The sequence below is a fragment of the Saccopteryx leptura genome, chromosome 10 (assembly GCF_036850995.1).
Source record: "Saccopteryx leptura isolate mSacLep1 chromosome 10, mSacLep1_pri_phased_curated, whole genome shotgun sequence".
Taxonomy (NCBI): domain Eukaryota; kingdom Metazoa; phylum Chordata; class Mammalia; order Chiroptera; family Emballonuridae; genus Saccopteryx; species Saccopteryx leptura.
The window spans coordinates 16,525,035-16,550,267 of record NC_089512.1 but is presented as its reverse complement, the minus strand read 5'-3'; the positions used below and the strand labels follow the sequence as shown (position 1 = coordinate 16,550,267).

Sequence of the window (25,233 nt, the reverse complement as noted above, 5' to 3'; positions counted from 1 at the left end):
TGTGTGACTTAATTTTCAGTGACGTTTCTTTGACATTCAAATTACATGAAAAATTTTAGGTCAGTAAAAACAGCATTAGATTTTCACTCTTTAGGGATCAACGCATTTGAAGATCTTTAAGGGATTAGTTTAAAAGCTAATGGTGAAGGTACCATCCTAAATCAGAACGTCTGTGTTTTTAATAAAAGCGCGTTCTGGTTTATATTTCTGTCGCTGTACGTATGTACAGAAGTAGCTTGGAAAGGATATTGGAGTCGGAGAGAGAAGAACTGAGCCCAGGTTGTCCTGTGGCCTTTACAGACATAGATAGGGGGTTGATTTCGGATGTCATTGTCGCCCTGGGCCTAAGTTTTTTTGTTTCTTTCTTTAATATGCTAACTGAAGACTGTACCGTTCTCAAATCAAATTATGAGAGCTTGTCTTTTGGAGAAGTAAGCAAGTGAACGTAATTAAAAAGTTCTGGGCAAAATGTTATACGTGGACACTCTAAAAATATCTACACAATCAAAATGTGTGCTTAGATACGCAGATAGACATTTGTGCGTCTGTTTCTATATAGCACCAGTTAATAGGTCTTTTAACATGGCTGACCATCTAGTTGTTTTATGTAATGTAAACCTATTCATTGGGAGGTAAGAGATCATTTTTTTCCTTCTGTTTTTTTTTTTTGGTCTGGTTTTTTTTTTTTTGAATTTTTATTTTTAATTTATTGTGTTGACATGGTTTTAAGAGTCCCACTCAATATAACAGCCTCTACACCCCACATCATGCCTCCCATGTCCCAGGCAGAGACTCTTTCCACCCCCATACCCCCCCCCCGTCTTTGAAAGAATTATTTTAAACCTTCCGGATTCTGTTATTTCCTACATTTGAGAAACTAAAAAAAAAATTGGTTAAACATTGCCTGAGTTCATGAAACTGTCCTCTCACGTGAAAGCACTGCTGTTGTAGAGTCATTTCATAAACTCCACCCAACTTTTAAACAACCCAACTTTCCCCTCAAGTCTGGGTCCTCCTAGAGCATGGGGTCGGGAACCTATGGCTTACGAGCCAGATGTGGCTCTTTTGATGGCTGCATCTGGCTCACAGACAAATCTTTAATAAAAAAAGTAATAACGTTAAAAATAAAAAGCATTCTCATGTATCACAATCCATTTATTTCCTACCGCTCATGTTCATGGTTGCGGGGAGCTGGAGCCAATCACAGCTGTCCTCTGGGACAACACCAAATTTTTATTGGATAATGTGTAATGTACACGGGTCATTGTATGGCTCTCACGGAATTACATTTTAAAATATGTGGCGTTCATGGCTCTCTCAGCCAAAAAGGTTCCCGACCCCGGTCCTAGAGCATGGGGCTGTATTCTGATCATCTTTGTACTACCCCTGTTCCTCCCAAGGAACTTACTAAGGGCATAGAAAACAAGTGAAAAGGTATTCAATTTCTACGGTTTGTTATAGTTTTGAAAGGCAACATAATGATGATGTATGTTATGGATTTAAAAATACCCAGCTCCTCGCTCATGTTGGAGTATCTCCACTGGCCCTTGCCACATTCTCAGACCCTTAGCTCCAGCTGTGCCCCACTAAGAGCAGTGGCTGCAGGCAGGGACTGTTTAAAAGCCACAAACCTGCAGGGGGCTTCTCAGTAAAAAGGATTAGTACAGGGGTCCCTAAACTATGGCCTGTGGGGGCCGCATGCGGCCCCCTGAGGCCATTTATCCGACCCCCGCCGCATTTCCAGAAGGGGCACTTCTTTCATTGGTGGTCAGTGAGTGCTTCTGAAGTACTGTATGTGGCGGCGCAGCAAAGCACAGCGTTGCTCACGTACAGTACTACTTCCGGTGATGTGGGATGCAGGTGTCACGGCTCCAGAAGCGCGTCATATCACTTGTTACGGCTAGCAGTGACAAATATGAAACCGGACATTGACCATCTCATTAGTCAAAAGCAGGCCCATAGTTCCCATTGAAATACTGGTCAGTTTGTTGATTTAAATTTACTTGTTCTTTATTTTAAATATTGTATCTGTTCCCATTTCGGTTTTTTACTTTAAAATAAGATATGTGCAGTGTGCATAGGAATTTGTTCATAGTTTTTTTTATAGTCCGGCCCTCCAAAGGTCTGAGAGACAGTGAACTGGCCCCCTGTGTAAAAAGTTTGGGACCCCTGGATTAGTAGGTAGTAGATATGAAGAATGCTATAAGTGATTACACATATCACACACGCGCCTTTCTCTGAACCCAAAACTACTATACTGGAGGTCACCACATTTCTTGCAATGAAGTTTTAGAGTCTTCCCCCAAACTATTAATTTTCCCTGAAACTTTTTGGTTGATTCCTTATAGAGAGAAGTAAGCTCACAACACAATATTCAAGCCAGTGACTCCATTAAAAATATTCTTAAATTCCTAAGAAATTTTAGCCCAGTTTGACTTGTAATTGTTTTTGACTATTTTGAATACATTTGCATTGTTTTCATTTTGATATTTATTCTAAGCATAAAATACGCATACTGTATGACAATTTAAATATTTAGAGAACTAGTGTTGAGATTGTTTTGACATTTTAAAATAGGTGGGGTTTTTTTTTGCTAATTTACTTGGCTTGTGTGCAGGGTGTCTTTCTTCTGCTTTGTCTTTGACATTTATTTAAACCATACCTTTTCACTGACTTGATTCCTTTTATTGCACATTTGGTTAGGTGTACTTATTCTCTACTTTGGGTTTATTAACAGTTCTCTGCCTTGTCTTTACTTCCATGTGTTCTGATTAAATGGATAATTACATTGGAATCACAAACATATTTCACAGGGCAATTAACACTGCAAAGAGTCATTTTGAATTCATTTATTACTTTTTTAGTTGCTTCTTTATGGTTACTTTTTCTGATTAAAAAAATAAAATAGGTTCATTTGAGAAGATTCAGGAAGACTAGAGTGGGCACGAACCCTCAGATGACCCCTGCCCCTGTGGCCATTAGTGTCACCTTTATTATTTAATGCCAGGCATGTAGTGACTGCTATCCTGGCTCCTTCCACAGGGCTGTGGTTAAAATTCAAGTCCTGGGACTAATGTGTCAGAATTTGAACTCAGGCCCCACCTTCTGCTAGAATAAAATGTTGGCTATGATACTTTATGTCTCTGTGACTCAGTTTCCTCCACTCTAAAATAGGACAAGTACTGACCAGATGGTGCCGCAGTGGATAGAACGTCAGACTGGGATGAGGAGGACCCAGGTTCAAGACCCCGAGGTCGCCAGCTTGAGTGAGGGCTCATCTGGCTTGAGCAAAGCTCACCAGCTTGGACCCAAGGTTGCTGGCTCGAGCAAGGGGTTGCTCGGTCTGCTGAAGGCCCACGGTCAAAGCACATATAAAATAGTACAAGTAAGCGTTTATTCTCTTTTTCTAAATCAAAATAAAGTCAGGCACACAGAAAGATTAGCCTCGAAATGTATTGGAATTGGTTTCAATGGGCTCTGTTTACATTAGCATTTAACTTTCTTTTTATGTAAAAATCTCAAATTGTATTATAGTAAAAGTAGTTTTATTTACCACCGTGATTTATGGCCGGGCTAATGATAATGAGGAAGTAATTGCTAGTTTGGAAGAGAGACCACAGCCGTTTTGCCTTCTGAATAGGCACCCTAATCTCATGACTTGTTCCACTTATAGATTCATTCATTAAATAAGTGCTTCATCAGACTGTTACCGAACACCATGTGTTTCATAAAATAAAAAGCCCCTGTTTTTAAAGAACTTATGAGAGAGAGAGATAAGCAGTTTACCGATTTCTCCCTGAAGAAGTGACGGTCTATTTTACAACGGAAGCTGGGTGCGTTTGTGGCTCCCCTTTCTTCTCATGCAATTTTGGAGAGGTGCTGGATTGGAAAAAAAATTAAAAAAGAATAGAAAGAAATGTAAGAGTCTTTATCATTAATTAAAGGAAAATGCAATTTAGTCTGAAGTGGGAGAATACAATGCACACAAACTTAATGCATGAGGAAGTTTTGAAAAGGCCTGCTACCATTGTACGCCAAAGGAACACACTCTGGGAGCCAGCAACGAAGCAGGCGTTTGAGCGGCGCCTCTCCATTCTGGAGTGGACCTGATTTGCAAAGACCTTCAAAGGCTGGGATTCTAGCTGTTGGGTACTAGTAATGGTGACTGTAGCACCTCATGGCTGTATCATTTGTGACTTTGTTTTTATCCACTTTCAATAATATTTTATCTATATTCTAAATATAGAAATGTTCATTTTTGCAGGAAAAACATCTCTACTAAAAAAAAAAAATAGTAAAGGGCCTAAGATCCTTTTTTAGGGAAAAGCTATAGGTATTACTTCTAATAAATATTGTATTTATTATATCTTTAATATCTATTCCAGGAGAGAGAAAGATAGAGAAAGAGAGAGTGAATGTATATCTACAGAGAGGTTATATTAAGATGGTTAGAGATCATACTGTATATTGGTCATGGTGCATAATAACATCAATAGCTTATTATTGTCGGTCAGAAAACAAGTTTTTGCTCATGTTTATTTCCAGAAAAGGCTGCCACTATCTATCAAAATCCACTAAGAGACTAGCCCCTCCCCCCCAATTCAGCTATCATGTTTTATGGAGGAAACAAAATCAACAAACAGAATAAATTTACTCCTGATCTGCATACCTAACTTGAGAAAATAAAGCATGTGAAAATGCTGCATCATCATACCCCTGAGGAGAACGCTCCCTAAGGTTCCTAACCGGTTTTTAATGATGTTCCCAAAACACAAAATCTGCAGCAAAGCCCAGACCCCTCACCCAGGTGGTCAGTGCCTAGAACGAGAGCCGTTTTTTTTTTTTAAACAAAACTCTTCCAAAATTGGCATTATGAACTCCTGCATAATGACACTGTAGGTGGGGAGAATTTATATAGGCAGCATTTTGTTTGTTTGTTTGGTTGGTTGGGTTGGTTGCTTGTTTCGAGTCACCTTCAGTTTGGCCTCTTGGTGGCTCAGTGGGTGGCCAGCTGAGGGAGGAAGTGGGCTTGTTTCTGCTCCTGCGTTATTCTTTCCGCACTCCTGCTGGAGTCTCTGGAGTTTAGGACAATTGCGGCCTGACCTGGAGTTGGCGGCTGTGGGCATGCACTGCCCCTCACCCCACAGGAATGGTCAGGCCACAGAGTTTTCAGCAGGGAGCCAGCATGCCCAGAATCGGACACCACCTGCCAGATGATAGGCTTAGTTTTGGAGCACAGAGGATTTCAGAGACCTGGGGTTGCACAAACTATACACACGTTTCATTCTCTGTAGGTAGACAGATAGACAGACAGATAGATACAGAGATAGACTCAATTCTTGATATTTAAATTAGAATACTAACAATGCTTTGTGAGGCTGAAAGTAGTCATTCGTGCTAACATGCTTGAATGCTTTGGTACCTAGAGATTCAGATTACTTTTCTTGCCTTCATGGACCTGACTTTGAGACGCAACAAATCCCATCATGTTCTTTACCTTCCTTATAGCTTCTTTTTTATAACAGTGAAAATGTGTAATCTTTTGAAGTACAGAGCATATTTTTCTAGACACTGTACTTTAATAAGTGCAGGGAAATGCTATTCTTGATATACTATTTATCCATAATGATGAATAATCCTGTCTCTGCTTAGATGCTAATAATAACTTTCTTTTGTCTTTCTAGTTTTAAATTTATTTGTGAAAATTAAGTTTTGTTGCAGGCTTCATCTTGAACTTCCATAAATGCACCATGTTCCATTTTACATATTAATTTTGAAAGGGCTTTTTTTTTTTTACACAATTGAGCTGACCAGCCCGCTTTCCTTCCTTCTTTCCTCCCTTCCTTCCTTTCTTCCTAAATTTTCATTATGAGTGTGAATTTTTCTCACAGTATACTTCCCCATATTTATGCCTTGGACTTTTTTTACTAAGGAGACCACACTCACCAAAAGATTCCACTTCCAAGTGGGCCTTGCTCTGTTATGAATATAACTACTGACTTCTTTTTTACCTTTGGTTTAAATTTTGGAAGGATTACAAATAAGCTAGCAGCTCAAAAGCTGACTATTGCATCTTACATAAGATTGACAGATATTGCATTTTCATCAGAGATCCCATCATAAATTTGATTCTTTCCCAGATAATTTCCCTGGCCATTTCCATATCTGTAGCCTGTGTTACACTCTTGCAAACTTTAACAATGAAATTCACTTATGCTTCCAGTTTGGGGTGTAATACCAGATTCCCAACCCCCAGCTAAGTGCCAGGTTCTCCTACTTGGTTGCAGGGTTACTGCCTCGCACTGGATTTTATAAAAAAAATGTTGATTGATTTCAGAGAGTGGAAGGGAGAGATGGACAGAAACATCCATCTGTTTCTGGATGTGCCCTGGCTGGGGGTCGAACAAACCACCTTTGTATATACGGACAATGCTCTCACCAACTGAGCTGTCTGGTCAAGGTCCCATTTGATTTTTCAGTGCAATGTTGCACATTTGACACGTCAAAGCAGGTGCATGCGCTTCACATTTTCTTCTGACAATGTCAGTTTGCACTGGGTCCATCTGTAGTTTTCTTTTTTCTAAAGTCTCTAAAAAACAAGCATACCTCAAGACTATTTTGTTCTAATCACAACACACATGTGCAAAGCTAATAGCCACTTCCAGGCCCTTAGCTGGAATAAAATCCATGAGTAAAATGACCCCAAATCTTCAACTTCACCATCAGGAATCACAGAGACTTTTTGCACATGATGTAGTCAACCTTTTCCTTCATCACTGAAGGAATCACGGGCCAACATTCCCCATCACTTAAGTCAAGACTGGCCATGTGTCTCCTGAATTTCATCAATAGTTTCTTTTAGTTCCTTCATATAAAATGATTCGAGAACCTGTTTTCTCCCTTGCTTCAGCACCTGGTAGCTCTAGCATGTTCTAAGAACTTACAGAGCTTACACCAGCTTGTGCTCTTATAAGGTTATCAAAATGGATTCACTATTTAAAAATATAGAGCGTTACAAAGAGCAACCACCCATTTTCTTGGAGCGGTTTCTCAGGATGAAAAGGCCTTGTCGGACGCTGGAACAGGGAGCACTAAAACAGGAGTGTCCACTAAAGCGGGGGGCACTCGCCTGCAAATCCCAGGGTCTTTTTTCTTTTAAATAGTTAAATATTGTTTTTCTTTTCTTCCATTCAGCAATTCTATGATGGCAGAATTTAATCTTTTGATTGGGAAATTGACTCCGTTTACATTTAAATTAATTATTGACAGCTAAGGATTTACTATTGCCATCTTTTTATTATATTTATTTACTTACTTATTTTTTTAATTTATTGAATTTGCCTGCAGTCTTTTTTTATTTTATTTATTTATTTATTCATTTTAGAGGAGAGAGAGAGAGAGAGAGAGAGAGAGAGAGAGAGAGAGGAGAGACAGAGAGAGGGAAGGGGGGAGGAGCTGGAAGCATCAACTCCCATATGTGCCTTGACCAGGCAAGCCCAGGGTTTTGAACTGGCAACCTCAGCGTTCCAGGTCGACGCTTTATCCACTGCGCCACCACAGGTCAGGCTGCTTACAGTCTTGAATGCAACTAATTCCTTAACTGTCCCTTCAAGCAAGAATGTTTGTTTGTTTGTTTGTTTGTTTTAATGGAGCTTTACCTGAGGTCACGGGCGTGGGGCGTACAATATCGTACCTGGCCAGCCTTCGAGACAGAGAAGGGTCATGTGATTCCAATTCTGACACTAAATGGTAGCAGGCCAGCCAACTTTAAACTGCAGCCTCTCTCTTTCAGATGGCCAATCACATGCTCATTTTAGGGTACTTTCCAAGCAGGGCATCTGGGGTTCAATCAGCACTGCCACAGATGGCCCAGACCTGGAATGGTGCCCAGCACAACCAGGCACATTTCAACTCACGTCTTAAGTAGGAAAGTACCTTCTGGAGGAGCCTTGGACATGATAAAACACAGATTCCATTCCACCAACATCTTGTAAGGTTCCTGAAAATATATCCTTCCCAGAAATATACCCATTTCTTTTTTCAGCAAACCGGTTGGGATTTGTTCCGGATGTGTGACAATCACTGTTGGTAGTTTGATATAGACAGGTCCAAGTGCCCTCTATCCAGAGAATCTAGAATATAGCGCCCACCTTGGTCATTCATCATGAGCATTTCCTTAGAACATTGTTATTGAAAGCAGGATCCAAACATAAGTCACACCCTTGATGGCTTAGACATGAAGGCTTAGAGATAATTGCTTCATATATTAGCTTTTATTTACTATACAGCAGTTCTACCTGCATCTGTAAGTTCTCTGTCTGCAGACAAGTAGCTCCTTCCCCGCCCCGCCCCCTACTGTGCTTGCTTCCTCTCCCCAACCTCCAGGAAAGGAGGCATCAGGTATAGTACTTCCCTTACTCCTTTCTCCTGCACCTTAGGCCCTGAACGCAGACCCTTGGACCTCAGTGCATTCACACACCTTGCGGGGAGGGGGTGGGGTATTGTGCTTCTCCTCCTCCACCTGCCCTTTCAGTAAGCTTTATAGAAACTTAATTGTGGTGAGGAACAATTCCAACACAATGTTGCCACCATTAGAACAAAAACACATCCATGTCAAATGAATTCATCTATCCTATATTTCAAAGTGCATCTTCTTTCAGGAAGTCTGAGAACTGTAGGAATAACTTAGTGAATACTTTGTTTCTTCTCCAGCAGGAGTGGGGACTTCTGCACAGGGCTTCTGCATTTCCACGACTACACTTCTGGGGTGTCGGTCTGTGACAACACGCAGCGCTATATTAGGCAGTGTAGAGAATGAGGAAAAACAGAAAAGGAAAAGGGCTACTGCTTTGAAGAAGGGGTAGAGCAGGCACATGTGAACACCACAGTTCCTGGAGTGGGCACAGCTCCCTCAGAGGGGAAGATGACACTTAGGTGAGCCCCCGAGGTAGAATGAGCACTCAGAAGAAGCTTCATGCAGTAACTCTAAGGAGTAGAGTTGGGGAAGAATGAGAAACACTACATATGTGTGTGTGTGTGTGTGTGTATGTGTGTGTGTGTGTGTGTGTGTATATATATATTTAGCCTGGAAGTGTGAGCAAGACCTAGATGTCTGGCCAGTTTCATTACGATAAACCATGCATTTGATTGGTGCCATTACCCACTTGGAAAAACTCAGAAACTACCAACAGCCTGAAAAAGCTCACCAGTCTGGGTGTCTTCAGTTCAAGGGTTCAGCACTCTCCTTTTGTCTTTAGTGGAAATGTCTTTCCCATTGTTCATTTTCTCTTCATTGCATTTTCTAGTTCCCTTACGATGGCTTTCAAAGTTAACCTCTTGAGAACATATGACTTTAAGAAAAACGTGTCTACGGTGAGCAGTCGTGTATATTGTTTCTAGACATGCGTTAGTCCTCTGATTGCTTTGTTCTCAAATCCCTTTGTCTGTTGAGTTCCCTGGTTACACTGATGGCTCCTTCAGGGCCAGCACCATCTCTTCCTGTAGTATCGTATTCAGAAGGCCACAGGACGTGCCACACAGGTGTTCAGCAAGGAAGCTTCAGGGCTCTCTTCCGAATGCAGTGGCCCAGTGTCACAAAGCTCAGCCAGACCAAAACCTTCTAGGGACCCAGACATCCAGAGGGATGTCGTGGTTTTAATGGCTGCCGGGTCAGCTGTTTTCCCTTAACCCTTGCCACATTGGTTCATGGGTCTCTGAGTCATCAGATGCCTTGGCTTTTAGGTGAAAAAAAACAAAAACAAAAACCAGAATCACAGTCAAGTCACCTGAAATCACTGATCAGTGTCCAGTTAGAGTTTGGAGCCTCCTTTTGTTCACTGAGTCAACAGATCCTCCTGTGTGCTGGACCGTTCTGAGCACGGAGATAACACAGAGGTATACTGAACAGGCTAAACTCTCTGCCCATTGTGTGGCTTATAAAACATAGTGGGAGGAGAGTGAATTTTACTACTTGGTTCAGATTTTAAGCCTTGTGAAAGGATGACTCATCTACATTGCGAAGACCTGGGTTCTGGTGATTAAAGGAGCCAACAGCCAGCTTGACTTAACACTAAAGACAGGACAAGCAGGCGTCTGGCTTGTCGTATTCACCACTGTGGGCTTGTAATGAATAGTGCAGTGGCTGTGAGGATAACATTTAAAAAAAAATTTATGCAAAACACTCAGTCCAAAATTACCCATGTCATAGTGAATACTCCATAAAAACATGGATTCGTGTGGCTGTTGTTTCCTGAAGAAATAACAAGATCGATACGTTAACACGCAGCGGCAGCTCAGTGCCAGCCTACATAACTAGAAATTCCCTTTGTCCTCGTGTCTCTTGTGTTCCACATGCCGCACTTGGGATGCAGTATTCATCCATTTCTGCTAAATTTCTCTCTCGTGGCTCTCTCCCCCACCCCTTTCCTGTAGTCATAGACCCATTAGAGCCACATTTTGGCTTTTTGTTTTGGGGAAGTGCTCTTCGATTCCCTTGCCTCCCTGGAAAAACCTTTTGTTTTTCTGCTGTTTGCAGAGGTGTGTGGGAAGCAGAGCTGAGGTCATAGGTGGGTAATTACACTTCCATGTGGAAGCCTTTTGATTAGTTTTACAGCGCTAATCATAATTCTGAAAAGGCAACATTAAGGCCTGAAATATTCAGATGCTGTCACCAGATACTAAGCATCTACATGAGAGAAAACAAAGACATCATAGCAATGGAAACCTCTTACTTCCCTAATTTACATGTGGAGGAAAAGACATCAGTTCTATCACCATTTCAAAAATCTGACAATATTAATTTGTCAGTTTATCTTTGCTTTTATTCATTTCATCTAAATGCCTCTTCCTTTCCTCCTTGCTGCAAGACAGGTGTGAATAACTCCGACATTTAGCTCCTACACTCACAACTATAACGGCATCACATCTGTTAAGTTCCATTGTTTTTGAAATGACAGCTGCCTCTTTTACTTCTTGTAGGAATGCAGGAGAAAAGAGTTCATGTCAGATACGCCAAATAAAACTAGTGTGCCTCCTTTTTGGAAGTGCCTTTTCTTTTCGTGATGAGTTTTTTTTATAATCCTTGAAGCCAGAGTTGAAAATATGCATTTGTGATCAATCCTCCTTCCGTTACAAGGTGTTGTCAATATAAATAACTGAAACTAAATAATGGATTATATTTTGGGTGTCTAGGTCAAGAGGAAATTGAAAAATATTGTTGGAACTGATTCAAACTGAACTTAGGATGTACTAATCAGTGAGATTAATAATATTCAAGCAAAAAAAGTATCATTTCTGTTCCTTATCCCTCCCACGCCTAAAATAGTGTTTCTTTTCATAGATCAGGGTACAGCGATATTGAGGGGAATATTTATAATAAGTATGTAACTCCGTGGGATTCCTGGAACAGCTAACTGTTTGGGAACAATTTTGTTTCAACGAAGTTATATGGAATTATCTGCAAGATGCCTACCATGTTATGTAAGTTCCTGGAAAATCTGTTTTAGTTACAGTTGGAATGACAAGGCAACACCACATGTCTGCCATCCGGGCATTTTGCTTGAAGATTAGGGGGACATACATTTCTAATTGTTCCGTGCATTCTGTCACCAGCATAGATTCTAATTGTTCCGCATTAAAAAAATACGATGCCTTTCTGCAAACCCTGGCTACCCTTTATCTGGGAGCCATGCAGGAATGTGGTTTCCTGTGTGGCCTCTGGAAAGGTGGGAACTATGATTTCCAGAAGTGAAAGAAGGAAGTTGGGCTGTAGCTGGCAGATAACTTTAGGTCATTCTGGTAGTTATGGCTTACGGGCTTTCAGGATTTTTCACAGAGAAAGACCAAGCATAATGCCTAGAAACCCAAACACATCCATGTGATATTAAAGAGAAAACCAGAGAAGAAACACATCAGAAGATACATATGTGCAGTTCCTGTGCAGTGTTTGCTGGCTCATGGGAGAGGAAAGAAGATAGCAGTCCAGTGAAAACGTGCAGGGTTCTCTTGCAATATCCTGGGATTCAATTGCTTAGATTGGGTGAGCCTGGTCAAATTTCTAGTAGAGCCGTCAGTAGAGGAATATAGTGCATTAAATGGAGTTCTAACCCAGCTCTGTCGCTATATGGTTGTAGATCTTGTCCAAACCACTGGATTTAATGTCAGCTACACTGGATTTAATGTCAGCTACACTAGCTGATTGCAAGGTTCTTTGCAAAGCTAGGATTCTCCGTGTATCTGCACCTTTTTTTTTTTTTTTTAAGTTTGCACCAGTCTGGAGGTTGATGACACTGCCCCGTGTGTGGATAAGTCATGCCTAGACTCTTACTAGAATGAGGTAGGAGATATAAGGGAACGATCAGCCTGCGTGGGTTGTGAAAGTTGAGGCTATTGAAAAATCTTGGGACTAGTCCCAGTGGTCACACAGTCAAACCAAAACCACCCTCAGCGCTTCCTCAGGTTGTTTTATTTTCTAACATGACAGCAGGACCATCGGCCCAGCTCTCTGTGGCATGGATTTTATTGCAAATTCTTCTTATCTGTAATAAAAAAAATATGCAAAAATTCCTGGGCCAGTGATGAAACAAGGCTGCTGATCAGCTTTTCTGTTATACCCAGGGCTACCACCCTGATTATTGGCATCCTGCTGTGTGTAGTGCAGCAAGACTGGGCCCAGAGTAAGCTTTGGGCATGAAAATTGATCATGGTGTCTTTTTTCATTAGAAATGGTGTCTATTTCCTTTTGTGAATGGGAAAAACATTGGCCAAACACTCGCTGATTCTGGTAGAGGGGCCGTGGAAGGGTCTTCGAACATTGCATCCTAACCTCTTTATTCTCGCGATGTCCACATTGGAGGATTCAATAGTAAAGCTTATCTTGCAGAGACAAGACTGCTAAGATGATGGTAAGATTTCTGAAGGTCCCATTTACTGAGTGAGTATCTATTAGAGCCAGATGTAAACCTGGATAGGTTACGTGCACAAAACTTGTCTTTACGTGGATGTATTACTAAGTTATCAGGGGAAATGTTGCAAAGTAGTACTATCATTTCTGCCTTTGATCTGTTTGTATGTATATTGATTTGTTTACTCTTGATTTATATAATATTCAGGAAAAATAAAGGTTTTTCTATTGTGATCAAATACATAAAATGTGCCTGACCTGTGGTGGCATAGTGGGTAAAAGTGTCAATCTGGAACGCTGAGATCGCCGGTTCAAAACCCCAGGCTTGCCTGTTCAAGGCACATATGGGAGTTGATGCTTCCTGCTCCTCCCTTTGTTCTTTCTATCTCTTTCCTCTCTCTGTCTCTTTCTTTCTCTGTGTCTCCTCTCTCTAAAAAAAATGAATAAATAAAATGTAAAAAAAAATACATAAAGTGATAGTTATCATCTTAGCCATTCAATGGCAATAAATACATTCATAGTGTTATATAACCATCACGTTTATATCCACAACTTTTTAAAAAAAATCATCCCCATCAAAAAACTGTACCAATTAAACAATACTGCTTTCTTCCCTATCTCCTGCCCCTGGAAACCTCTATTTTATTTTCTGTCTTTATGAATTTGCCTATTATACATACCTCATATCCTCATATTAGTCGAGTTATATTTTTTCTTCTGTTTCTGGATTATTTTACTAAGTCCATCCATATTGTAGTGTATATTAGAATTTTATTCCTTTTTGTGGTTTACTAATATCCCATTGTATGTGTATACTATATTTTCTTTATCAGTTCATCTGTTGATGGACACCTGGGTTGTGTTCACCTTTTGGTCATTATGAATAATACTGTTAAACATTAGTATACAAACATCTGTTTGAGTGCTTTCGATTATTTTGCATATATATTTACCAGTGGAATTACTGGGTCATATGGTAGTTCTGTGGTTTTAAAAGTAGGTTCTTTTTTTCCCCCTTAACTCTAACTTTTGTAGCAACACCAACTTTTTTTTTTTTTTTTTTGTATTTTTCTGAAGCTGGAAACAGGGAGAGACAGTCAGACAGACTCCCGCATGCTCCCAACCGGGATCCACCCGGCACGCCCACCAGGGGCGATGCTCTGCCCACCAGGGGGCAATGCTCTGCCCCTTCGGGGTGTCACTCTGCCGAGACCAGAGCCACTCTAGCACCTGGGGCAGAGGCCAAGGAGCCATCCCCAGCGCCTGGGCCATCTTTGCTCCAATGGAGCCTTGGCTGCGGGAGGGGAAGAGAGAGACAGAGAGGAAGGAGGGGGGTGTGGAGAAGCAAATGGGCACTTCTCCTATGTGCCCTGGCCGGGAATCGAACCCAAGTCCCCCGCACACCAGGCTGACGCTCTACCGCTGAGCCAACCGGCCAGGGCCGCAACACCAACTTTTGAAGCAAGACCAGCTTCTCTTTATCTGAATATGTTGAACCATTTGACTATAGCTACTTTTGTAGCTTCCTAACCCTTCTTTGGTTGAAGGTGAAAGTGATATAATTTTTTTTGGGGGGGGAGGACCCAAATGTAAGGTCTTATATGAACCCTGTTACACTTCACTTTATTCCTTTCAACAATTAGTTCATCCCATGGGGATATCCAAATATTGACTCTGGGATCCAGCTCCTTATATACCTCTCCCAAGTTTATGTCTTCTTGTCTTTGAAAGGCACTGAGAAAACACTTAAGAATGATAAAAGCAGAAGTCATCTTTATTTTCCAGTTCATGAATAATCAAAAAGAGGATGATGAAGATAAAATTCTTCAATTCATTTTTTAAATTTCTCATGTGGACCTGTTAAAAGTATTTAAGTTTTATTTTATTTTATCACATTTTAGAAAAAGAAAGTATTTTTGAGATTGTCTTAGTTGGCTTGAATATCATATCATAATGTAGAACATCCTTGCACATAGTACAGGTTCAATAAAGACCTATTATAAAAATAGAAATATTGGCCTGTTTTAAAGGCACTTATGCTTGTTTGGGGTTATTCTTATGTCCAAATCTTTGACATTAGTTGTTTCCTTACTCAGTTTCTGCTAAAAGTAAATGTAGATGATGCTTGTGTCTAATTTACTATAATATTTTTTTTTAAAAGAAGTGATATTCTACAGATGTTATAAATTGCTCAAATAAGAATAGTGATATAAAACATATATATACCCTAATATGAAAAATACTTTTCTTAAATATCCTGCTAGGTTCTTCCTCCAAAACAGTTGTCTGAAAATTTTGTCATGGGCATGTGTGGCTCAATAATCTTACAGAATGTCTACGCATTGGGTTGACCCAAAGGAGTTTAACTAAAGGGTAGAGATTCTGGTCGAATGTTCCTTGTACATGTATTGAAGAATCTTTTCTCTGGGAAATTAAATTTATGTGAAAATGTCTCATTGCCTTTTTTTTTTTTTTGGCCACCTGGGGAAATTTTCAAACTTGCGGAAGATAGTAGTTTGTGCACTCTGTTCATACAATGGTTGCTCTTGTTTCTCAAAGAATTATATTCCAATTACGTTTTTTACCCTTTTAATTTTTTCCCCTTTTTTTTCTATTTTAATTTAATCTTATACATTCATAACATTAAAAAAAACTTTAACAGAATAACTATTTCATGACTCAGGTATGTCTTTGGTTTATAAGGTGTTGCAGCTTGTAAATATCATCTATAGCAAACTGACAAATCACAAGTGTCAACACAATTAGCAAGTGGTTTACATTTGCAGAACAGTGACCAGCTAAAAAAGGAAGTAACAACGTGTATGGGAGAAACATTTCCATCATTCAAATAAGTAAATCTTGGTTGTGTCGTTTTTTCACAAAGTACTTATACTGATTTAGGATAAGATTAGTCATCCTGTGTTAATTTTTAGTAAAAGATTGTGAGGGAAGTGATGAATAAAGTGACCCTTCCAACTTGTTAATAGAATTCAACTTTAATTTCTCATTTCAGCTATCCCCTGAGAACTAAATTACTCTAGGAATCTGAATCAAGTTTAATTTTTCTTTCTCCACATGACAGCCTAGTGATTAATAGATGCGACACATACACAATTAGGACACAGCTATTTGGTTGGTGGAGATGAAAGAATATTTGGAATGTTGCATTGTGCCTTTTTCCTCTCTCCCTCTCTTTCTCATCCCAACAACCCCATAATTGCTACGATTTGCAACTCTAAAGTAAGGAGAACAAATAAGAAAGAACAAAAATCTAAGGTATAATGGTAATCATTATAAATAGTGGAGAGCACTGTGGATCAATCTCCTATAGCTTGTTTTGCAAACGATTAACTGCATTTACTAAATGTTTTCTTCTAAATCAGCTATTTTCAACTGGTGTGCTACAAGAATTTTTAAAGCCACCAATACCTGACTGTTTAGTCAGAGACACTGAACTCTTTTCTCCTAGATTGTCAAATTTTAAAAAATGACAACAGCCCACACAATAATGGCCGCCTGGTGTAAATGAATCAAGATTATAACTAGATTTTGTTGTTGTCGTTTGTCTTTTTATCAGATCGGCAAAAAAAATGTATGTTTTGGCGCGCTGCAGAATTTTAGTAATTTGTTTATGTGCACTACGAGATGAGGAAGGTTGCAAATCGCTGCTCTAAATTATGGTGAAAATATTTTCATTGTTAAGTGTAGTAACTTTTATCTTGTGCATTTATTTGTATAGAGTCTCCTCTTTCTCCTTCCACCTCCTCCAACTTTAACAATTGAAACTTGGCCAGGATATCTGTTAGCTAAATGTTAGATTGAAGATACTTGTTAAACAAAGTTTTGCTTCTTGGTGACCATGGGAGAAACTGGAACAGATTAAGATGAAATGGCATTGGAAGAGTTGGGTTAGTTTGGCGAACAGAAAACTGGAGTGGAGTTGATTTCCTGGCACCACTGTTTTAGCAAAGAGAACAATTTTATTCGGTTACAAAAATATTTGTGATCCATATGCTTCTCTCTGCTCATGCCCATATGCCCATATTCGCTTTTATCTTGGTAGATGATGACTTTATGATTCAGGCATGCAAGAATAATACCTCGCTGGCTTCAGAGCTCGGTGCTATTTCAGGACATGTCCTGGTAATTACGCACACACACATATCCAGGCTGTTCGCGCTCTGAGCTGGTTAAGTGGATATGAGTCTGTTCTTTCTCTTTCTCCCAATGGAAGAAGTATATCTTGCCTCCACCTACTGGAATAATGCGACTAGGTTTAGATTTGAAAACTGCATTACCATTCACCTGTTGGATTAAAGGCCACTGTACAAATATGAGGATCAGAGAAAGGAGTCAAAAAGGTTGTGCTGATCATTAATAACTTCATTTTCTTTGGGGGAAAAGGAAACAGAATTCAGAAAAAGCATTTGGTAATTCCATCCGTTACTGGTGCCTATTCTAAGAAATATTAAATGCTGACTGATTGCTTCACTAGATTCTGAGACATGTTGACTTGTATTTAACACTGACTGTTAGTAGTCATAGTAGCCATTGTGAAACTGGTCAAAATTGAAAAATAAAAATTACTGTTGATTAATAATTCATTTTTGCCCTAAATGCATGTTTGCTTATCTCTCAATAAGCTATGTCATTTCTAACAACAGAAGAAACAGAATTCAAAGCCAAATTATCCATTTTAATAAAACCTCAAGAAAGCTAGCAATGATTGACTGTATAAGTGATTGCATTTTCAAAGGTTGTTTTTCTCTCGCACGACAAATGGCATTGTAACCCAATATGTTGTTAACATAGCTGCAGTAAAATCCAGTGAGGAGTCAGCTGCGCTCATTTAAACTTGGGAGGGGGGCCACGAGGGGGAGGCCGAGAGGGTTTCTGAACTTCAGACTCAATAACTGAGATGCACTTATTGTTCTCGAAGATGGACATGTGATGGGAGAGGGGTGCCTGCGGTTGGACTTAGCAGGTATGCAACAGAGTATAGAACTGCAGCAAAACTTGAGCTACAGCTTGGTCTTGGCAACTGTTATTTTAGGGCTCCATCTCCATGTTTGCATTCAGGCTGTCTCTGCCTCGGCTCCTGTAGGAGTGGTGAGAAAAAAAGCAAGTGCACATTAGAGCATGGATTGTTTGCAGCAGGCTCAAACTTTGCAAATCTGTTGAATCCCTCTGACAGCATGTCTTTGCTGTCACACAGAATGCCCAGCTGGCGGTGGCGATCCTAACGGGGAGGGAGGGGTCTAGAGAGACTTGTGTGGATCGCACAACAGGAATATTAGGGATGCTCCTTCCCAAACTGTAAGTGGCGAGGAAGGAACCCTTCTCGGCCCGGGCCATCATGAGACTGCTCTTTTTACTGTGTAGATAATGCCTCATTAGATCGAAGTCTTTCCTTCCGCGTCATTAGGATCATCTTCATAAGGAAGAGAGTCACAGCAACAACATGACGGTGTATTTTATGAATCTCTAATTAAGACAAAGGCTTTGGTTATAAAAAGGAGGCAAGACTTCTGCTCATAGGTTATCTGGAATCTCATTGAGGCAAACACACAAGCTTCTTCTTTTTTCTTTTTTTTTTTTTAAATATAAAGTGAGAGATTTCACTAAAAAAGGTTAAAATTGAAGTGAGTAATCTTCGGTGCATAATGCAATTGTTAATTTTAGCTCCCTGCGTGGGTGCCGCTCTGACTTGAACAGCCGGCTGTAGCCTTCATTAGAGAAGAAGCAGGCAGCTTGAGACAGGTGGAGCTGGATCAAGCTGTGAACGTGATTTTGCTGGAAGCTGGTCATTAGTGTTAGAAACCGGTCTTATTTCTTTGGTCCTTCACCCTACCATGATTATTGCAAGTATTACTATTGACTTTTCATCTTTTTTTCAGGTTGACGATGTGTCAAACTGTGTAAGGGACTCGCACGGACATGGGCATTCCGAACTGTTAATGGGGACATGGGACTCCAGTTGCCTCTGATCACTTGTGAGGATTTTTCCGGAGTAGAACGACAGAAGCCGCCAGTCAGTCGCCGGGACCTACAGCGGGAATTCTGCGCAAAAGGTAAAAGAGTCCTGTTGCCTGGCTGTCATCTCATCTGAGTTTCTTTCTTTTCATTGTTATATAAATGTGCCTGTTTGCATAGAACAGTTCGTCAAGTGTAAGCAAAACAGACCGGGTTTGGAGTGGGCTCTCGGCTGGCTTCTGGTTTGTAAAATTGAACTCAGTGTGTTCACTCCATTTTCCTTTTTAAATCTGGTCACGATCTGGTTTTGGTTTTGTTTTGTTTTTTTATTATTGAAATGCTCTGGGAAAAAAAAGTTAGGACAACAGACTTCCCATCTCCTCCCCCCCTGTCCAATACCTTGAGAAACAAGCTGTTTGCTGTCGGGACACAGAACTTCTTTCTTTTTTTTAATTTTGTTAACTACTTGTATACCCAGTTTCACAGAAAGAAGAGAAATCTGTCACAACACACTGGATGGTACAGCCTAAAGCCCCCCCAGCCCTAAAAGCACTGCTCACTACTCACACACTCAGACCACCGTACTTTACAAGTTTTTCCTTTTTCATTCCCACAATCCTTTGCCAAATGAGCCTTTTTTTTTTTTTTTTTTTTACTTTTTTTTTTTATGATATCATTAGATACCATCTGTCCTGTCATGGTGGATCTTAGCAAATTTGCAACAGAAATTGCTGTGTTTTAAGCTTTCTCTCGTATTTCCTATATCCTGTTGGGAATAAAGATACTGAATTAGCAAATGGCAATTAAACACTCCAAAAAACATCTCAAAACCCTGATTTATCCAATAATAAGGACGACTCTTAATGGCTGAGAAGAGAACAGTCACTGCTTAGGAATTTTTATGCAAAAAGAATTGAGTTTCTAGGGCTACAGTGGCTTTTTCTCTCTCTCTCTTCCCTTTCTTCTTCCCATATTTCTCTTTCTTTCTTTTCCTTCTTTTTTCTTTCTTTCCTCTTTTTTTTCTCACATCTACAAAAAAGAGAAACTGAGGACAAAGTAACTGTGAGATGGTTTAGGAGCCTCATTTGACAGCCCATCGGAAGGGGGGAGAGTCGGAGAACAATAAACAACTAACAGACAGGCTGGAACTTTGAAAAGCCCTCTAGTGTCTGTGCCCGGGTCTATTGTGAGCCGGGAGTGGCCTGGAGGAGTTTAGTGCGACAGCTTCCTCGGGGGCTGCAGCCACAAACCCATCTCCACAGGGTCAGTGTGGCTCTGGGTGGGAGGGGGCTTTGGCCTTGAATAAAAGTCGCTGTCAATTTGCAGCCTGAAAGTGTTGACCCGGAAGGGTAAAAAGTACCCGATTTAGATCCCGTCCTTACTGTGAATTATTACCTCTGAAACGAATTCCTGGCCCCTCGTAGAGTGCACTGTGTTTCTTATACCTGGAAAAGTATGGTGATGGTTAAAACTTGCAAATGATCTTTGAGTCATCCTAGGAGTGCTGTAAACACCAATACCACTTCTTGACTCAGAAGGGCAGGGCTTTCTGTTCAAGAGTTGGAGGAATACTCTCTTTCTGTTTCTTCTACTTTGTCATGGGTGGGGGGCACAGGGACGGTTAGTGTGTGGAAGCAGCTGTCTCTGTTTATTCGTGTACCCATTGAGACGGTAAGGTGTGCTTCACAAGTGTTATGTGTTGGTGGGGTTATGCATAGGGCAACCCAGTCTGCCTCTTGTGTTTGCCTTGGGTACTTTATGTAATCTTGTTTTAGTCTCCTTTTTTTTTTTTTTTTTTTTTTTTTTATAAAATTGGCAAGGATGCCTGAGCTGCTCATTTGAATTTGAATATAAAGAGAGCAATGAATTATCTCGAGAATAACAGCAAATACTTCACCCAGCTCTAACTTGATTTTCTGACATCGTAACCTCGCAGGGCATCGAACCTCGCTGTTTTAATTTGCGTCTGAGAGCATGTCTGAGCAAGGGGACCTGGATCAGGCCATAGTGGAGGAAGGCGGGACCGGGCAGGACAGGGCCACTCCAGAGAATGGCCTTGTTAAGTCGGAAAGTCTGGATGAGGAGGAGAAGCTGGAACTGCAGGTAAGCCTGGGGACCATCCGGTTCTCAGTCCGTTGTGTGCAGTTCCTTCTTTGCATTTTCAGGCTACTTTGAAGGTTTGTTTTCTTCTTTTTAAAAAGAGTTTGATGAGCAAAATGAGTAGGAAATCCACAAAGCTTATCTTCTCCTTCCCCAATTATTGTTACTTTTTTTTTTTTTTCCTCACTAAATCATGCTTGAAAATGCCCTTGGAGATGAAACTATCCAAAGGACGTTTTTAGTGGCTGAATTTGCACACAGCATCTCCGTACTAATTTCCAGACCACCCCATGGAGTTCGTGGGGGGGCTTCTGCCAAGGCAGCTTTAGGAGAGCTGAGTTTTAAAAATGGGTTTGCTATTCCGTGAAAAGATGAAGGCTCAGTTTATGACAGAGGAGCCAAGATCGATGATGTGAGCTCTGCTGCCCTTCATGGGCAGGCTAAGGTTCGATTCTTACTTAGCAAACAAATCTAAGCCCAAGGCTTCTGAGAGAGAGAGAAAAAAAAACAGAGAGAGAGAGGTGGGGGGAGCTACAAAGGGGTGGGGGGAGATTGAAAGTGATTGAAGGTGATTGACAGTCCTGAAAAACTGGTGTGATAAAGTACATCACGAGTTATGAGGGGGAGAAAAGATTTAGTAGAGGAAAAACAAACTGTACTTGCAAATAGCTTGTATGGATTTTCTTTGACTAAAGCTACAAAAGTGTTAACTTTTTTAAATAGACCAGAGAGCAAGGGCAGATAATCACATAATGGCCCAAAGCCTTCAAAGTTGGCTTTTCTCCTCTCTAATAGCTGCTAAAGAAGAGAGAGCTACAAGTTGGATGGTCAGAAGTTCGGGGGAACGAGGGAAGGAAGGGTCCTCCCACAGAGCCTAGAATGGCTCTGTTGCTGCTACAGTTGGATTCTCCACTACAGTGACACATTTTGCCTCTCTTTCTCTTTCTCCCTCTCTGGTCGTTCATTTACTGTTTGTGTTTGTTTTATTTTATTTCTAATATTCAGAGGCGGCTGGCGGCTCAGAACCAAGAAAGAAGAAAGTCAAAGGTAGGGTTCCAGAGGTCCTACGTAGACCTGATACCCTGGATAGCAATTGCATCTTTTCCACCTGAATGAAAGGACCTGCCAACAATTCAGATGGCTGTGTGGGGATACTGGGGCGGATTCTGCGGTCCTGGCGCTGTCTGCTTTTAATGGGGCCGTGGTCATGTCTGTCTTCCTTTCTTGCTTTTCCTCAGAACATGTAGAGCTCACAAACCTGCCCCGGTTCGGGCTCGACCCCACGTTCACACACGCAGATCTGACAGTGCTTTACAAAGCAAACAGCTGCCTGTCATGTTTTCATTGTAAATCAGGTTGGGGGGGGGGGTGAATGTTTTTGTCTCTCAATTGATTCCACCTTGAAGTACAGAGGGGCTGGTGTTTAGGACACATTCTTCATCTTTTTAGAGCGTCTTGTCAGTTCACGGGCTTCCACACCTCATTTCAGTAAACGTGATTTTCTGTCGCCTTTGGCTTCTATTGTTTTCTTGAAATAGCAGCAATCCAATCTCCGTGTGTGTGTCCAATGCGGTGGGCACAGTTTGCTGAAAGTGTCCCTTAAGTCCACCCCATTCGTATGCCCCCTCACCTTTCTCCCCATGAGCACAGGGGTCTGATATCTTTGAGCCAAGGTAGACAGCACCGGAAGCTCAGGTGGAAGGTCTGATTTGGGGTTGTCCTGTGAAGGGGGAGATGATTTGATGGCCTGAGAATGTTTTCTGTTTGTTTTCTTTATTTTTTTTTCTTTTCCTCCTGTCTTCTTTCCCCTTCCAAGTCAGGAGCAGGTAAAGGTAAACTGACTCGCAGTCTTGCTGTCTGTGAAGAATCCTCAGCCAGACCCGCAGGGGAAAGTCTCCAGGATCAGGTACACCCCCCGTTACTACTTTCTTGCATGAACGGGACCCACCTTTGTGTGCATGGGTATTTATCTGACTGTAGACAGTGTTTTGGGGGAGAAAAAAAACATCATTGAAGAAAGAAATCGTTTTTCTAGCTTCAACCCCTGTTTATGAGACGTTCTAAACTAGCGTCACAGTTTGTCACCGAGTATTACGTTTGTTTTTTTTTCCAGACCCTCTGAAAACTGCAAATGGAAAAGAATTCAAAAGAATTTAGATTAAAACTTAAAAAGTAAGCCCAGTAGTGCTGAATTTCCTCAAAGGCTCTTTCTTAATAAGACTGAACCAAATATAGTCCTAAGTGTCCCATCTCCCTCCTTATGGGAGAGTCTTACCTCTCACCTCCCCCAAAATGCATTTGCCTATTAAGAAATATAACCCTTGACTACAATCAAAAGTTAGAAATAGTGAAAAAGATGCATTGAGATTAGGAGAGTGACTTTTATGGCCGTTTGTGGAGATGTCTCAATGCTAGAACGATTATTCAGAAATAAATCTGAGCTGGTGGTGAATTTAAATTAATATTATTAACATCTTGCTGCATATCCTTACAGTTATTGTTTCTAACTTACAGCAAGACTCTAAAAATTCAAAATTCTGACAAAACCCTTTGGTGACAAAATGGGAAACCTCACAACATATTTATTCTTGCTTGCCTTTTAGGCACAATATTAGCTTTTATTAAATAGTCTTGCTGCTGATAGTTCCCTTATTTCTTCAGAGGCTGAGAGCAGTCGAGACCAAAGTAAAATGATTTATCTGAGCCCAGAGGAGGGAAAATTGACTTACGATGTCATTATTTGTGTTTGGCCTTGTTTTGCTTTTTTCTCTTTATACTTTAATTGAAATACTCAAAATTCTCATGGTTACAGAGAGCATTGAGAGCACTTTCCTTAAAAGGACCAAAAATAAATTCCTTATAGATTTTGTCCTGAGTAATTTTTTTTCCCCCTAGCCTCATTTTCTTAACACGCCACTCCTGTTGTAAGGCAGGGACAGGCTGTCTTTCAGTAGTCATCACTATATTTCATCCACAAGTTTTTATTTTACTCGGGTTCTGAGAAACGTGTGGCTTTTCTTCACCATTTTATTTGTGCTTCTATTTTCAATGGAGGAGATTGAACAGGGGGAATCATGGGAATATCACGGCTTGTATTATTCAATGTTGACTGATGGCTTGTAATGTACTGCACATGATGTGTTAACTCTGCAGAAATGACAGACTCTGGGAGAAGGAACTGCCCAGCTGTCCCTCACTCCCATGCAGGGCAGAGGAGGACAGCCTTTAGAGACGTAATGTGATTATTATTATTATTATTATTATTTTTATCCCATTTGGCAAGGTACCAGGAGGAAATTTTTTTAAGAGGTCATCTGTATCATAGCACCTGCCCTGGACCTAGGTCTAGTTTCTCCATCCATACCATTGGTGCAGAGAAATAAGATGCCAACGGTGCTTTGTTCCAGCTGGTTCCAAGCTCAGTAACCAAGGCCAGCTTCACAGGAGAGAATTAGAGCTTGCAAGCTTCTCTTTGGACTGGCCGAGGGGTGGTGGGAGCAGGGGGCTGCTAGGGAATACCCAGAGACACACACAGAAGCGAGTGGCCATGCTAGTCTTTTAGGGAATAAAGAAGCAGACCTTTGAGCTTATTATATGCAATGCCTTCATTAGCTACCACCGGCACTTACAAAGTGTGGGATGGGAATCCCAGGAAACACTGGCAGAAGTATACAGTGTGCGGATCGTACCACTTCCCCAATGTATATTCACAGTATTTGGAAAACTGCCTTCATTTTCCTGTGTGGGAAAAACTCTTGCTACCTGTATTACTTGATCTCAGACCCATAGTTGATGGTTCAGTCTGTCCTGAAGTTAAAAGAGTGTTGCTTTTTTTAATGTTATACTCTTTATCAGTGTATTACTGCAACTTGAATCATTCTTTTACTGTTGTTGGACATAAACTTATCCTGTACCAATGTATTTATTAACACTTGTATTTTATTATTGAGCATATCAATAAAAATATTAAAAAAGAACAGACCGTTTTTTACCAACTCTATAGCACTTTTGTGTGTTCTTTCAACACCATAATGTATATTTATGTGTAGAATGGACAGGTGTTTTTCTGAGTATAGCAGTGTTCCACACATGGCATGAGTTTGTCCCTCCCCCCCTTTTTTTTGGTAAATGATGTCCGTTAGCCTCTGCTCTTACATTTATATTTGTTTCCAAGCCTCTGATTTTAGAATCAAACCTATGGAGGCTAGATGGTTCAGTTGGTTTTGAAGAAGCAATGAGACCACTTTCCTGGCCTGGGA

General features: G+C 40.7%; 1 protein-coding gene across 16 annotated transcripts in view; it reads left to right on the top strand.

The window, feature by feature from the left end:
- ARPP21 (cAMP regulated phosphoprotein 21) overlaps positions 1 to 25,233 on the top strand; it is a 160,680-nt gene that overhangs the window by 27,878 nt on the left and 107,569 nt on the right. For 6 of the 16 annotated variants that reach the window (XM_066350874.1, XM_066350873.1, XM_066350875.1 and 3 more), the window contains exons 2-5: positions 18,799 to 18,972; positions 20,811 to 20,977; positions 21,980 to 22,021; positions 22,791 to 22,880. In XM_066350874.1, the coding sequence (XP_066206971.1) occupies positions 20,849 to 20,977; positions 21,980 to 22,021; positions 22,791 to 22,880 (261 nt within the window). In that variant the 5' untranslated portion in view covers positions 18,799 to 18,972; positions 20,811 to 20,848. Of the gene's footprint in view, positions 1 to 17,774; positions 17,886 to 18,193; positions 18,218 to 18,256; positions 18,371 to 18,394; positions 18,544 to 18,646; positions 18,714 to 18,798; positions 18,973 to 20,810; positions 20,978 to 21,979; positions 22,022 to 22,790; positions 22,881 to 23,087; positions 24,912 to 25,233 lie in introns of those variants that run through there. The other 10 variants (XM_066350886.1, XM_066350885.1, XM_066350884.1 and 7 more) reach the window with 6 other exon arrangements.